This window comes from Podarcis filfolensis (genome assembly GCF_964270895.1).
Source record: "Podarcis filfolensis genome assembly, chromosome: 2".
Classification (NCBI taxonomy): Eukaryota; Metazoa; Chordata; class Lepidosauria; order Squamata; family Lacertidae; genus Podarcis; species Podarcis filfolensis.
The window spans coordinates 18897184-18911391 of NC_139605.1; the positions used below are offsets into that span (position 1 = coordinate 18897184).

The 14208-nt window shown below is 44.7% G+C and overlaps 1 protein-coding gene across 2 annotated transcripts; it reads right to left on the minus strand.

Moving 5' to 3' along the window:
* Positions 1-1236: 1236 nt before the first annotated feature.
* On the minus strand, positions 1237-12705 carry LOC310757176 (kyphoscoliosis peptidase-like). Of its 2 annotated transcripts, none has more exons than XM_083602408.1 (7): positions 12554-12705; positions 8145-8258; positions 6871-6979; positions 4630-4747; positions 3499-3669; positions 3035-3139; positions 1237-1803 (listed from the first exon to the last, which is right to left on the minus strand). In XM_083602408.1, exons 2-7 carry the CDS (start codon positions 8247-8249, stop codon positions 1608-1610), a joined length of 804 nt encoding a protein of 267 aa, XP_083458534.1. In that variant the 5' UTR covers positions 8250-8258; positions 12554-12705; the 3' UTR covers positions 1237-1607. The 2 variants fall into 2 exon arrangements, with proteins under 2 accessions (XP_083458534.1, XP_083458535.1); XM_083602409.1 differs by having other exon boundaries at positions 8145-8274; positions 12554-12701.
* Between the last annotated feature and the right edge of the window lie 1503 nt (positions 12706-14208).

Here is a 14208-nt window from a genome sequence, read left to right on the forward strand (position 1 = left end):
CATCGATTTTACTGAATTAATTGAACTGCGGTAAATAGTTTTAACTGGATTTTGAATAAATGTGCAATTGATTGTTGCTATTTTGAATTTTATTGTGTTGTTATCTTCCTTAGTCGGTCATGCAAACCACTATTCTGAATACCGTCGTACCTCTGCTTCCGAACACCTTGGAATTCAAACGTTCTTTTGGAAGCCGAACGTCCAGTGGGGCTTCCATGGCTTCTGATTGGCTGCAGGAGCTTCCTGAGGCCAGTCAGAAGCCGCTCTTTGGTTTCCGAACGTTTCAGAAGTCGAATGGACTTCTGGAACGGACTCCATTCGACTTCTGAGGATTCGACTGTACAGTGGAACCTCGGTTGTCGAACAGAATCCATTCTGGAAGACTGTTCGACTTCCGAAACGTTTGATAACCGAGGATCAATTGCTGGTCGCCATTTTTTTAAAAAAATGGACTTCTGTTTGACTTCCAAGGTGCGTTCAAAAACAGAAGCATTCGCTTCCGGGTTGTCAGCATTCGGGTTCTGAAGTGTTCGGCTTCCGAAGTATTCAACAACCGAGGTTCCACTGTAATGCTTTTTATAGAGTAGGACTGTAGAAAGCACTGAGGATGAGTCTATGCAACCAAGTGGGCAGCAGCCCCAGGAAATTTGGGAACCACTGGCTTAGAAGTCCAGAGTATGGTACAGGCAATCCTCGTTTTGCGTAAGGGTTTAGTTCCGGACCTCAGTGCAGGTCAGCAGACTGCATGTAAGCCTTTTTCACTCCTTTTTGTGACGTCTAGATGACATTTTAGGGCTATTTCTGGGTTTGGTGCCCTGCATGTGAGTAATGTGAGGAGCAAAATCAGATGAGCTTATGACAATAAAGCTCATGAGAGTTTAGCATATTATGCTTTTCACAAATACAAACACACACTCAACAAATGAAAAGAAAAAGCCATATGTTTTAACTTTATTCTCTTCTTTGAGGTTCTTAGAAATGTGATGAGATGCTACTTGAAATTTGTTTTACATGCAGTATTTCTTTTGAACAAGATAACACCACAATGTGCGACTTACCTAGCATAAATGTGTTGTCATGTGTGTCATTTAAACCTCTTTTTAGGACTGCCATAATTACTTCCTGACTTTACCTTACTAGATTGCCAAAAACACAAGTTCGCCCTCATGCGTCTGCTTTATTAGGGTTGCCAACTTACTAAAACTATGTTTAAAAAATACAATATACATTTAAATGTGACATTCTCGCTTTTGGCTTGAGAAACTTTATTTGAAAAGCATCACTCACGATTACAATTAGATGGTATAGCAATAACTGCAGAAATCAGTTTCTTGCACAACAGCAATTATTATTTGCTGAAGTAATAGTTTTGTAATGTTTAGCGACATTACAAAACTATTACTTTAGCATATAGATCACACCAACTTCATACAAAGAGAACAATGATTGTACATACTATGATTTGCCGAAGCAGGGGGAAAAGAAAATACATAGCCAACTTAAAAATAAAAATCTATCATAAAGGATAACCCAGGCTTCCTCAACCTCGGCCCTCCAGATGTTTTGAGACTACAATTCCCAGCATCCCTGACCACTGGTCCTGCTAGCTAGGGATCATGGGAGTTGTAGGCCAAAAAACATCTGGAGGGCCGAGGTTGAGGAAGCCTGGGATAACCAGAGAGTGAGTTCAGCATTCTTTCTGCTACTAACACAAATTGAGTAATCATGAATCGATACATTAGAGAGAAGTGATTATTTTTGAAGGACATCAAATTACATACTAGGTGTATTATATTCAAGCTGCTTCAGGTGTCAAATCAAATCAAATTTTATTAAACGGTCACAAACCAGATTACCTCATACAGCTAGTCAGCAAAGCATAACACCGGAAAAAACAAAGGACAATTTCAATATAGATTAGGCCATAACAGCAATTTAAAATTAGACAGCATAAATAAAATTAAGTATTTGCCTTCGCCTGCATATTGGCATTGGAAAGCTCTTGTTTCCTAAGCCTAATAGCGGCTACACAGAATTTGGCAACATTGATCGTAATTTCAGGAACCTTATCTTCTACCAAGGCTCTCATACGTTGGAGTTCTGGTTCATTTTTAAGCTTTTGTAGAACTGGGGCAATAAAGGTCAGGCGTAGATCCTCGTAGTAACTACAGTGCAGCAATACATGCAGACTTGTTTCCACTTCCAATGAGCCACATGGGCAAACACGTGACTCATATGGTTTGCCCTCATAGCTGCCTAGCAGCAGGGCAGAGGGCAGAACGTTAAATCTGGCCAGGGTAAAGGAGTGTCTGTACTTAGGTATTTGTAAATCAGCCAGGTAATTTGCGGGTGAGAACCCTCTCCCAAAGTCTCTAATTGTGGCATGTTTATCCATTTTGCCCATATGACATTGCAGCTCTATGTCCCTAATGCGTTGAAGCACTTGACTTCTGGCTCTCTCATATCCTGCCGCTATCAAGATCTGCGGGGAGAATCCCAAGCTTCTTATCTTTTCAAGCAGGGAAGCTTTCCAGGTAGAATGAAAGGTGTCTAAGAGTGTTAAAGGAGCCAAACCGGCCGGGGAAAAAATAAGTTTTAACCAGTAGTGTATCTTTAGAATCCACAACCGCGCGTTAACGGGTGGTTGTCCAACTTCTAAGCGGACAGCTATATTAGATACACGGGGGGGATCCCCAATAAACACCGATAGAATTTTGTTTGAAATGCCTCCATAGGTGCAAAATTTTTAAAACTGCAAACCTGGGATCCATAAGTGAGTTGTGGGAGTATTTTTGCAGCAAAAACCTGGGAGGCCGCCGGAACGTATTTACCCCCTTTCCCGTGAAAAAATCTTGTAAGGGCTTTATTGGCCCTTCCTGCGTTGGCAATGGCGTTTTTCATCTGTTGGTGCCACGAGACCCTTTATTCCCAGGTATTTGAAAGTTGCTGCCTGGTCAATAGGTTGACAATTAATTTTGTTGGAAACACCATCTCAAAAGCTCCCTCAAGCAAACGCAGGAAAAGAGGGGCATACCCTTCAGGTGTCAATTTCTGCTTCAGCAGCTGCCACTCATCCTCATCAGGGAAGTGATCCTTCCTAAACAGAGCAGGACTGGTGAGGAAATAAAACTCCTTATAGCTGCAAAAGGAGAAGGTGGAATAGTGCCGTATTTCAAAACATTTCCTAAATCAGCATCAGGGTCAAAAAGGCAAAGCTATCTAAGGATGAAGCTGGAATACTTCTAGGGCCAGTCAAGCAAAATCATAGTTTAGCATGCTGAGAATGAGACATAGCAAGCGTCAGCTTCACACATGCCCTACCGTTGTTCATCAATCAGTCATTTATTGTGTTTGACTAAAAGCCCTTACACATTCAATTACAGATTCAGCATGTCAATTAAAACCCGTTAAAATAAATCCAACCTCTGAAAGCAAAGGAAGCAAACTATACTTGTGTCCCACACTCTTGGCTGCGCCTTCTGTTGTCTAACAACATACCTGAACGTGAACTTGCTATAGGAGTCATCCACATAACCGCTTGCCCATGTGCAGTCTAGAAGATGCCACTTTCCATCAAGATAAACAGCATTCCAGGCATGGCGGCTCTTCCCTTTAAAGTCGTCATTTCTGCAGCTGCCTACCAAATATTTGCATTGTATCCCTGCAACTCTGAGGGATAAAGAAAGACATTCAGGAACCCCATAGTTGTCATAGTTTGAAAGCGTAATGCCGGTGGTCAACAAAAGAGGTTTGAAGACTCTCTCAAGGCAAATCTAAAAAAATGTAGTATAAACACCGACAACTGGGAAACACTGGCCTGCGAGCGCTCCAATTGGAGAACAGCCTTTACCAAAGGTGTCATGGACTTTGAAGACACTCGAACTCAGGACGCAAGGGAGAAACGTGCTAAGAGGAAGGCACGCTTGGCAAACCCACACTGTGATCAACTCCCGCCCGGGAATCAATGTCTCCATTGTGGAAGGACGTGTGGATCCAGAGCTGGCCTCCACAGTCACTTATGGTCTCATTGTTAAAACCGTGTTGTCAGGGGCAGCTCTGACACGTGTTTATGGAAGACAATCTTACTCAACTACGAGCCATCGCCGAAGAAGAAGAAGAAGAAGAAGAAGTAGAAGAAGAAGAAGAAGAAGAAGAAGAAGAAGAAGAAGAAGTCAAGGGATTGTGGTTGCTTTCACTACTTTTTTTGACTGAAATTATTAGTTTTAGTATTTATTAGTATTATTAGCATTAGTATTATTATCCCACTAAGTCATATGTGGAAGATACCCATTAAAATCAAGTTTGTCATTCTCCATTGAATTTAATGAATCTACTCCAACTTGATACAACTGTACGTATGCATTTTTACTTCAGCATTCATAATATAAAATAGCGGGAGCAGGGACCTGTGGTTCTCTAGATCAGGCTTCCTCAATCTCGACCCTCCAGATGTTTTGGGACTACAACTCCCATGATCCCTAGCTAGCAGGACCAGTGATCAGGGATGATGGGAATTGTAGTCTCAAAACATCTGGAGGGCTGAGTTTGAGGAAGCCTGCTCTAGGATCTCCCATCATCCTTGCCAAGTAAAAACTGCTTCCCATGATGGCTGGGGGCAATAGGATTTACCTGCACATTTCTTCAAAGAGTCGAGCATATCCACTACAAATAGCCTTTCCTGACTGAAGGACATCGGCTGGCTTATAAAACGCCTTATCTCTGTTACGGTAGCCTTCCACATCATATTCTGGAGAAATAAAGACACTTGTGAAATGTCGCCCTTGAGTCTGCAATGCTCAGTGAATGAGGGGCTGCAACAGCCTCACACAAAAGGCTACAGTGGTACCTCAGGTTACATACGCTTCAGGTTACATACGCTTCAGGTTACACACTCCGCTAACCCAGAAATAGTGCTTCAGGTTAAGAACTTTGCTTCAGGATAAGAACAGAAATCGGGCTCTGGTGGCGCGGCGGCAGCAGGAGGCCCCATTAGCTAAAGTGGTGCTTCAGGTTAAGAACAGTTTCAGGTTAAGAACGGACCTCCAGAACGAATTAAGTACTTAACCCGAGGTACCACTGTATTCCATTCCACACTTCTGCTTGTCCTATCCCATACCTAGGAAGCATGGCTCCGAATGGTTTTCTGTTTCCCCCGCCATTTTCCCTGGGAAAGCCCACGCTTTAACACTGAATCAGAGCAAACATCAATCCGCAGAAAACCCGATGCTCTGATTCAGCAGTAAAAATTGGGTTTTCCTGGGGGAAAGCAGCAGGACAAGTGAAAGTCTGGATGCATCTTCCTTGGTTGGCCATCAAAGCCCAATGTGTTACTGGATATCTGCTAGAGAACTCTGTTAGAGATCTGGATTCATGGGGGCAGGGCTGTGATCAGTGCTGGATTTATGTATAAGCTACCGTATTTTTCGCCCTATAGGACGCACTTTTTCCCCTCCAAAAATGAAGGGGAAATCTGTGTGCATCCTATGGGGCGAATACAGGCTTTTGCTGAAGCTTGGAGAGCGAGAGGGGTCGGTGCGCACCGACCCCTCTCGCTCTCCAGGCTTCAGGAAGCTATCAGCAAGCCTGGGGAGCCGGCGGGAGTTCCCGCAGGGCTCCCCAGGCTGCGGATAGCAGCCTGCTGCCCAGCGCGCGGGCGCCCTGAAGCAGAGCGCCCTGCGCTTCGGGCAGACATTGGCCAGCCCCACAAGCTCAGGGGACAGTGGGGAGGTGCAGCGACCTGGTTTGGGGGGGGGGGAATAAAGGGGGGAATTTCCTTTATTTTCCCCCAAAAAAACTAGGTGCGTCCTGTCAGACGGAGCATCCTATAGGACGAAAAATACGGTAAACAAGCTACAGTGGTACCTCGGGTTACCACTTAGAACTTAATTCATTCTGGAGGTCTGTTCTTAACCTGAAACTGTTCTTAACCTCCCGCTGCTGCCGCCGCGCCACCAGCGGCAGACAATTTCTGTTCTCATCCTGAAGCAAAGTTCTTAACCCGAGGTACTATTTCTGGGTTAGCGGAGTCTGTAACCTGAAGCGTCTGTAACATGAAGCGTCTTTAACCTGAGGTACCACTGTATAGCTTAGCACCCCACTCTTTTGGGGGGCCCAAAAAAAATTAAAGGAAAAACACAATTGGATGTATATTTCCAAATTATAAGATAAAAAACAAATAAAATAAAACCTACATACAGCCACAGTGTTTTGTGTTGTGTAGGCTCCTATGATGTAAGTCATGGGCCCAGCCTGCTAGCCTGCTCCCTAAAATATCACTGGTTTGTTCATTTCTATATATAGGGTGCCTACATTCTGCTGTTTATAATTATTAGTAGTTTGTATAATATATTTACACCTATTATTATTTCCAGTTATAGCAAGTTTCTGGAGACTAGATTATGAGTCTTTGTAAATTGTGTTTCTAAAGGAACTTTCGTTATTGCCAAATGCCAATGTGTTTGCATTATTAAGTTTGTTATGAATAAAAAATCATTTTAAGTTAGAGCTGAATAATTATTTCACTATTAATATACTTCTTCTTAATTGTATTTCACTATTAATATACTTCTTAACTGTATTTCAGTTCAACAATTATTTTGATAAAATATATATTTTGTTAAGTGCAAATGGCTTTAGATACCTATTAGGTCCATAAATTGCCATATAGCATATATTCAACACAAAAAGCAGTGACAATGTGTTGTTGACAAAGGACAGCTGGACATATAAAGGGCACCATTACCTTCAGTAGCTGAGGGCCTCATCAAACCTAAATCCGGCCCCAACTGTGATACAGGCTGATCTTTAAATTCTGAGAGCTGTTTAGAGACAAGGGGACCCCAACATGCAAAAGGTGGCACTCCCACCTACCAATATGATGGCAAATCCACATCCAAATGGCTCGCACTTTCTCCAGGTCACTGTGGGCTTTCTCGTGCAAGACACTCACCAGGTTTTCCACACTATCCTTGAAATCCACCTGTTTCACAAAAGGAAAATAGATTCAGGAGCTGTTGACATGAATAAGGAGTACCCAGTTCCTTTTTTCTGCCTAAGCCTGACACTTGTTTAAAGAAAATGTGGGGTGCGTTTTTACAGGCACTTACAAGAGGGTCAGTCTTGCTGAACTCAGTGGGGCTACTCAGTGAGTAAAACCGCACAGCTGGTCAATCAAATGTATGTGTTTTAGCTGATTGATCAATTAATGTCTTAAATTTGACCCAAACCTGCCCCTGGGTAATAAGTATTCTGAAAGATGCTTAAGCTTTCCTTTTTCCTGGGTACACAGGTGTACACCTGAAAACAGGTGCTCTATTGTGTTAGAACATGTGGAAGACAGGAGCATGTTCTTTTGTGACTCACAATATTCCCCATTGCCTCCTATCAGGAGAGCACACTTGAAGGTATAGTGGAACCTTGGTTCTCGAATGGCTCAGTTGACAAACAAATCAGAACCCGAACGCTGCAAACCCAGAAGCTAAATGCTTTGGTTTGCAAACTTTCTTCGGAAGCCGAATGTCCGGTGTGGCTGTCGACTATTGTTTCCAGGGCGCCTGCGCCAATTGGAAGCCGCACCTTGGTTTCCGAACGTTTCGGAAGTCGAATGGACTTCCGGAACGGATTACGTTCAAGAACCAACGTACCACTGTACTATCAAATTCCAAATCCACATGAAAAAAAACCCTCAGCATTCTAGCAGATTCCTTAGGTAAAGGTAAAGGGACCCCTGAACCATTAGGTCCAGTCATGGCCGACTCTGGGGTTGCGGTGCTCATCTCGCTTTATTGGCCGAGGGAGCCAGTGTACAGCTTCCGGGTCATGTGGCCAGCATGACTAAGCTGCTTCTGGTGAACCAGAGCAGCGCACGGAAACGCCGTTTACCTTCCCGCCGGAGTGGTACCTATTTATCTACTTGCACTTTGACGTGCTTTCGAACTGCTAGGTTGGCAGGAGCAGAGAGCAAGCAACGGGAGCTCACCCTGTCGCGGGGATTAGAACCACCGACATTCTGATCGGCAAGTCCTAGGCTCTGTGGTTTAACCCACAGCACCACCCGTGTCCCTTTACCACTCGCGTCCCTTTAAGCAGATTCTTTACAGGACTATAATTCCACACTGTATATATCACAATAAGAGACAGCATACCTTCAATGCATGGGCATCCAGTTCCTTAAACTGCATCAAGTCCATCAGTACCGATTTCTCGTCAGATTGTTTCTGGGACAGAGTTGATCCTTGTTCTCCTTTCATCTTGAAAGGCTACAAAATGGTTATTCTTGGGATGAGACAATATGTACACTAAAACATATATTGCAACGCCCACCATCCCTGACCCTTAGCCATGCTGGCAGAGACTGATGGGAGGACAATACCATCTGCATGGCCACAGATTGCCCATCCCTCATATTTTATTTTTATGTCAGTGTGACTGCCATAGCTGCCCTTATAGCAGTGGTGGGGAACCTGGGGCCCTCCAGAGGTTGCTGGACTCCTATCAGGCCCAGCAAACTTGGCAAAGGGATGACGGGAGTTGCAGTCCAATAACCTCTGGAGGGTGACAAGTTCCCCATCCTCGTCTTAGTGAATGGTGGGAATTGTAATTTGTCAGGGGTGCTAAATGCCTCTGTTGGAGATTCTGAGCTGCCTTCAAAGAACTACAGTTGTACCTTGGAAGCCGAACGCCTTGGCACTCGTACATTTTGGCTCCCAAACGCCGCAAACGTGGAAGTGAGTGTTCCGGTTTGCGAACATTCTTTGGAAGCCAAACATCCAGCTTCCTGCAGCCAATCGGAAGCCACATCTTGGTTTCTAAATGTTTTGGAAGTTGAACGGACTTCCAGAATGGATTCGAAGGTATGACTGTACTAAGCAAGTCCTTTCTGACACAAATGACTAACCCACTTGAGTCTGTACAGCAGGCAGGAGAGAATAATAATAATTAATAATAATAATAATAATAATTTATTATTTATACCCCGCCCATCTGGCTGAGTCTCCCCAGCCACTCTGGGCGGCTCCCAATCAAGTGTTAAAAACAATACAGCATTAAATATTAAAAACCTCCCTGAACAGGGCCGCCTTCAGATAGATAGAATAGCTGCTTATTTCCTTCACATCTGAAGGGAGGGTGCTCCACAGGGTGGGCGCCACTACCGAGAAGGCCCTCTGTCTGGTTCCCTGTAACCTCACTTCTCGCAGTGAGTGAACCGCCAGAAGGCCCTCGGCGCTGGATCTCAGTGTCCGGGCTGAACGATGGGGGTGGAGATGCTCCTTCAGGTATACAGGACCGAGGCCGTTTAGGGTTTAAAGGTCAGCACCAACACTTTGAATTGTGCTCAGAAACGTAGTTGGAGCCAATGCAGATCTCTCAGGACCGGTGTTATGTGGTTCTGGCGGCCACTCCCAGTCACCAGTCTAGCTGCTGCATTCTGGATTAACTGCAGTTTCCGAGTCACCTTCAAAGGTAGCCCCACGTAGAGCGCATTGCAGTAGGCCAAGTGGGCGATAACTAGAGCATGTACCACTCTGACGAGACAGTCTGCGGGCAGGTAGGGTCTTAGCCTGCGTATCAAGTGGAGCTGGTAAACAGCCGCCCTGGACACAGAATTAACCTGCACCTCCATGGACAGCTGTGAGTCCAAAATGACTCCCAGGCTGCGCACCTGGTCCTTCAGGGGCACAGTTACCCCATTCAGGCCCAGGGAGTCCTCCACACCTGCCTGCCCCCGTCCCCCAAAAAGAGTACTTCTGTCTTGTCAGAATTCAACCTCAATCCGTTAGCTGCCATCCATTCTCCAACCACCTCCAGGCACTCACACAGGACAATTCACCGCCTTCACTGGTTCTGATTTAAAAGAGAGGTAGAGCTGGGTGTCATCTGCATAATGAAGGACCGGCAGGTTGGAATATTCAAGCAGGGGGCTGAGAGTGTGTCCTCCTAGTTAGTACTTATTTGCTGTTTTTAAAGAGTGACCTTAACATGCATCAATCGGATGGCAACTCTGGATTTGATGTTAAAGCTACCAGCAAATGTTAGAGACCAACAATAGCTTTTACCCCCCCCCCGCCCGCCCCCGCGGGAATTTCTTTCCAGTGTAGGGATTTAAGGAAGAGTGTCACATGATCAGAGAGGCGGAAGTACTGACATCTATCCCACTTTTTGCATTTGGTTCCTGGCTGGAAACTGTTGGCTGTTTGCAGTATGGTAGCGCTGCAGAGAGCTTGCTGGGGAGACCATGCATTAAAAAAAGGGACTCAAAAATAACTTAAACAAGGTTTTAATAAGAAAAACAAAAACTCCTTTTACACTAAATGCATCAACAACCAAACCAGACCCAACCACCAACCCATCCCCCAGGGTAATGGGAGAGCTAGGTGCTGCTCCTTATATACTACACCCAAATGCTGACACACCTTAATCAAATACAACTCAGCAGCACCTGCTATGTTTCACAGCTGCAAAGCTGGGTCTCGTTATCTTGCTCTGGCCCCTTAAAGACATACACATCGGGTGGAACAATGATGAACCTTTACATTTAAAGAAACCATTCAACAGAAACCACAGGAAGGGAGAGCAACCTTGTGCTCAAATCCTGCTTACTGGTTTTCCACACACATCTGCTCAGCTACTGTGAAAACAGGATGCTTGAATAGTTGGGCCATTGGCCTGATCCTGCTGGCTCTTTTTATGTTCTTACGTTAGAGGTATGCTGCCTTTGTGCATGGCTGTTCCACTTACCTCTCATCTTCAAGCCATAATAAACGAGTGGGTGCCTGAGCATGTGCAGAGTGCCACCCTCCCTCAGTGGTGAAATAAATAATCAGTGCTTTTACTTGGAGCCCTGATAGCCATCGCACCCAGCAGTTCTGGTATGTTACGTGCACACAATAGAGCACCCTTGATGGATCAAGACCGATGACACAATGCCACGTTCCATAGAAGTTGCTTCAACTTTCGTGCATGCAATTTCTGCTTTCGATGGAGACCTTGGCATTATGATAAGAGTAAAAGGAACAGCACTTACGGCTCCAAAACAAAAGTGAAAGCAGAACAAGTTTGGGCAAAACAGCACGGCAGTGTGCCAAAGTTCCCTGGAGTCCCAATTGCACATTTCCTCCCCTGCCAGGTAGATTCCAGCAATTCATAGTCTATGTTTTATGTGGAACTGCCCACATGAACAGTATAATTAATGAAAAGGTCCATCTCCTGTTCCTATTGCTGATTGATATAAGAGGTGTGCTCAGGGTTTTTTTAGGGAATCCTTCTTTTTGCAGGGAATGGGATGTTGTATTTTTTGGTATTAATTCCTATAGTATTTTCTTAATAATGATAATAATAATAATTTATTACTTATACCCCGCCCATCTGCCTGGGTTGCCCCAGCCACTCTGGGAGGCTTCCAACAAAATACAATAAAGCATCAAACATTAAAAACTTCCCTAAACAGGGCTGCCTTCAGATATCTTCTAAAAGTATAAGTTATATACCATTCATAATTCCACTTCATTTCATTTTCTTATAATTGAATAGTGATATTATGTTTTCAATACAGTGGTACCTTGGTTCTCAAACTTAATCCATTCCGGGAGTCCGTTCGCCTCCCAAAACCATTCGAAAACCAAGGCGCAGCTTCCGATTGGCTGCAGGAGGTTCCTGCACTCAAGCGGAAGCCACGTCAGATATTCGCCTTCCGAAAAACGTTTGCAAACTGGAACACTCACTTCCTGCTTTGCGGCGTTCGGGAGATGATTTGTTTGGGAGCCAAGCCATTCGACTACCAAGGTACAACTGTAAGTCTAGTTGAATTTGGTGGGGCTTACTCTCAGGCAAGTGGTTTTAGAATTGCAGCCTAAAGCAGCTTTGGAGGCTGGCTGTGTCCACACTATGAACTTAGGACTTGCCTGCACAACAGCAGAATTTGCAGTCTAGAGTAGATTTGCATCACCCTGTCTTCCCATGAATATATGGGCCTTCAGATGAGATATATTTCCCACCCCATTGTTCTCCTGAACCTTTTGCCCTTTAAATTCAGGGTTTTTCAGTCCTCAGAAAGTCCAAAATGGGCATGATCGAGAAACCCCTTTGCACATAGTACAAGAAACATGTATGAGGGCTGAGCCCCAGAATAAGATTCCCCCATCATATCTGGGAGACAGATAAAACGATAACAAAAGGTTATTATTTATTTTTCTTACAGAGGAACAGCACAATTCTATGTGTCTTTGCTTTAGGAAAGACCTCTAGGAATTTCTGGTTACAAATCAGAACTTAGCCACCATCCTGAAAATACTGAAGGGCCTACCGTAGCTTTGCAAATAAGCCCACAAGTTACTAGCCCTCAACATTTCACTTGTTCACCTTGACCTCATTAAGTAGAGAAGTGTACTGTCATTTTGTGACAGAGAAATTTCCTCCAAGGCAACTGTCCTAGAATGCCAGTCTGCAAAATTTGCCAGTCACCATTAAGTAGATATCTCATTCGCAAAGTCAGTTGTTTCATTTCACAAATGCTGTTTTTGTAAGAGACCCAAACAAATCAGGATGCTTTGCTTACCTTTTGGCGTCAAGGCTCAGTGAGGACGTCCAGGTGATGATTGTTCAGCTTTGAAAATTGGGTATTGCTGCAGGATTCCCTGTTTCTGTCTGTTTCTTTCGAGGTAAATGATGTCTTAAGCTATTACATTATTTGTAGAGGGTGGAGGAAATGCTTGTGCTTTCGGTTTAGAAAATGACAGGGGAATTCCGGGTTTCTGGGAATTCAAGCAAAGAATGAAAAGAGAGGTTTGTGGGTTGAGTACCTAATCTCCGTCCAGACAGATCAACCATATGTTTACAAGCCCCCCTAGCCCTGGTACCCCATCTCCCTGAATTGCTGCTCCAGAACTTTTCATTGCTTAGAAATGTTGTTGTTGTTTAGTATTTTAGTCATGCCCGACTCTTCGTGACCCCATGGACCAGAGCACGCCAGGCACTCCTGTCTTCCACTGCCTCCCACAGCTTTGTCAAACTCATGTTCGTAGCTTCGAGAACACTGTCCAACCATCTCGGTCTCTGTCGCCCCCTTCTCCTTGTGCCCTCCATCTTTTCCAACATCAGGGTCTTCTCCAGGGAGTCTTCTCATTAGGAGGCTAAAGTATTGGAGCCTCAGCTTCAGGATCTGTCCTTCCAGTGAGCACTCAGGGCTGATTTCCTTCAGAATGGAGAGGTTTGATCTTCTTGCAGTCCATGGACTCTCAAGAGTCTCCTCCAGCACCATAATTCAAAAGCATCAATTCTTCGGTTTAGAAATGTAGGACACAATATTGGATTGTCGGAGGGGTTGGACTGCTATTGGATTGGTTAGTCTAGGCTTAGCAGAGTGAGCAGTGCAGGCAGCCCCTAGTATACAAGCAGTGCCGTATTTACATATAAGCCAAACAAGCTATAGTTTAGGACCCCACTCTATTGGGGCCCAAAAAAAAACATGAAGGAAAAAAAACCTGGATGTACATTTCCAAAATATAAGATAAAAAACCAATAAAATAAAACCTACATCCAGCAACAGTGTTTTGTGTTGTGTAGGGACGCGGGTGGCGCTGTAGTCTAAACCACAGAGCCTAGGGCTTGCCGATCAGAAGGTCGGCAGTTTGAATCCCCACGACGGGGTGAGCTCCCGTTGCTCAGTCCCTGCTCCTGCCCACCTAGCAGTTCAAAAGCACATCAAAGTGCAAGTAGATAAATAGGTACCGCTCTGGTGGGAAGGTAAACGGCGTTTCTGTGCACTGCTCTGGTTTGCCAGAAGCGGCTTAGTCATGCTGGCCACATGACCCGGAAGATGTACGCCGGTTCCCTTGGCCAGTAAAGTGAGATGAGCGCCGCAACCCCAGAGTCGTCCGCAACTGGACCTAACAGTCAGGGGGTACCTTTACCTTTACCTTTACCTTTTATGGACCTATTAGGTCAGGGGTCAGCAACCTTTTCCAGCAGGGGTCCGGTCCACTGTCCCTCAGACCTTGTGGGGGGCCGGACTATATTTTTTGGGGGGAATGAACGAATTCCTATGCCCCACAAATAACCCAGAGATGCATTTTAAATAAAAGCACACATTCTACTCTTGTAAAAACACCAGGCAGGTACCACAAATAACCCAGAGATCCATTTTAAATAAAAGCACACATTCTACTCATGTAAAAACACGCTGATTCCCAGACCGTCCATGGGCCAGATTTA